Source organism: Tetrahymena thermophila (assembly GCF_000189635.1).
Source record: "Tetrahymena thermophila SB210 genomic scaffold scf_8254044, whole genome shotgun sequence".
NCBI classification, from domain to species: domain Eukaryota; phylum Ciliophora; class Oligohymenophorea; order Hymenostomatida; family Tetrahymenidae; genus Tetrahymena; species Tetrahymena thermophila.
This window is the reverse complement of record NW_002476028.1, coordinates 1-1,840: the sequence shown is the minus strand read 5'-3', so window position 1 is coordinate 1,840 and position 1,840 is coordinate 1. Positions and strand designations below refer to the sequence as shown.

At 24.2% G+C, this 1,840-nt stretch overlaps 1 protein-coding gene across 1 annotated transcript; it reads right to left on the bottom strand. All coding sequences in view use genetic code 6, as the record gives it.

The window, feature by feature from the left end:
• Positions 1-157: 157 nt before the first annotated feature.
• TTHERM_01901130 (hypothetical protein) lies at positions 158-1,620 on the bottom strand (the record flags this gene model as incomplete). Its single annotated transcript, XM_001029032.2, has 7 exons — positions 158-379; positions 435-484; positions 540-616; positions 686-977; positions 1,029-1,135; positions 1,225-1,270; positions 1,323-1,620. 7 exons carry the CDS (start codon positions 1,618-1,620, stop codon positions 158-160), a joined length of 1,092 nt encoding a protein of 363 aa, XP_001029032.2.
• Positions 1,621-1,840: the final 220 nt, after the last annotated feature.

Below are 1,840 nucleotides of genomic sequence, written 5' to 3'. Positions count from 1 at the left end.
TCCTAATTTTTAGTTAAACACAGTTATTTTATAAATTAATTAAAATGTTGAGATAAAAAGTTTTATTTGGTAATTTGGTAAAAAATTAGTTACTGACTAAAATTTAATGCTTTTTATTTTAGTTTGAAAATATCTTTTTTTATAATCTAAAATAATATCAACCTTAGCTATCCTTGCAATAAGTAATTGATGGTTATAAAAGGTCTTAACATGTATTTTTATTAGATTGAGACAAGCATTAATTTAATTCACAATTAAAACAGGATCCATTTTATACACAAAAACCATTTTTATCAATACACATCCCTTTTTTTGTATTAATTAACTAGCAGGTATTTGTTGTTTGATCTAAACAATATTTTTCAACCGCACACATTATCTTTATTATGAATATAAATAAATATATAAAAATTTAATTTAAAATTAAAATTTACTGCTTAAGGTTATCCCATCTATAAGCATAATTAGGTGTCTTTTTATATACCTATAATATTTAATTTGTAGATAAAAATCTAAAATTTATTATTATTATAATTTACCAATAGTATTTGGATTACTAAAGTCTAATTTGAAACAAGATGCTTTATTTGTTAGGGGGTCTGTCAATAAGCAGTACCTATTATTTAAAATATATTATAATTTTCACTTTTATTATTTATAAACAAAATATTTGCAAAAATATTACCCATTTTTATAACAATTAGAGGCTCCATTCTAACCTTATGACTATTCTTATAAACATATTTATGTTACATTTTCTTAGCCTGGATGACTATCTGATAAAGGTATGCATGCTCCAGAAGATATACAATATTACTACTGGCAAATTATAGCAACTTAAGCTCCTTATGGAAGACATTATTGGTTAAAAAAATTTCTGCCTATTTTATTTGGGTCATTAGAGTTCATTACTTCGCATTTATTATTAGTATATTGATTGATACAATATAAACCGTCTAAACATCCAATGCTATTTTCTTTTTAATTTGAAATCTTATAAAAAAGAAAAGTTTTCGTTTTTTAATTACCTTTGTTAAGTTCTTAACAAGTTTAGTTTGCATTTTTTGCTTAGTAAGATAGACTTGGATATTTAGGGTCACTTAACTAAAGCATTTGACATGTGTAATTCCCTTTTCTTACATTCATTAAAATAAATAAGCAATTTATTATAAAGATTATTATTAATAAATGTAAAAATAATTTTTATATTTATATTTAACTCACCCAATATCAAGAGCACAATATGTCAAGCCTAAACATGATTTTATTTCTTTTTGATAAAAATAAGTTAAAATAATGACTGATAATTTCTTTTAATTTACAAACTCTCGTTATTTGGTTTTTAATTAAACACTAGCCTAAAGTGTCGATTCCAACAATAAAATCTCCCAAAGCATAGATACCCTAAGAAAGACAGAAATTTTTCTTTGAAATTTGATCTGTATAAAAGCAACTACCATCTACACAAGTTTCAATATCACCTCCTTCATATTTTGGATCTAAATAAGGAAGGCATATACCAGTTATTCTTTCTCTTGAAAATCTATTTTAATCAAAAGATAATAACAGAGACTGGCATGAATTTCCAAAAAGAGTATTTAAGCAAAACTATCCTGGCATGCATCTTTTATTAAGATAAATTGTAGTTGATTTTCAACTTATTAAATAGATATTACTTGATAGCATTTGGTTAGTCTTAATAAAGACAATATCCATTTTTATCTATCCCTATTCTTTTTATAGATGCATCCCAAAGAAAACATCCTGGTTAAGTAGTAGGATCATCTGGATCCTAGTAATCAATGCAATATTTGCTTGAACATTACAAAATTTCTTTTAA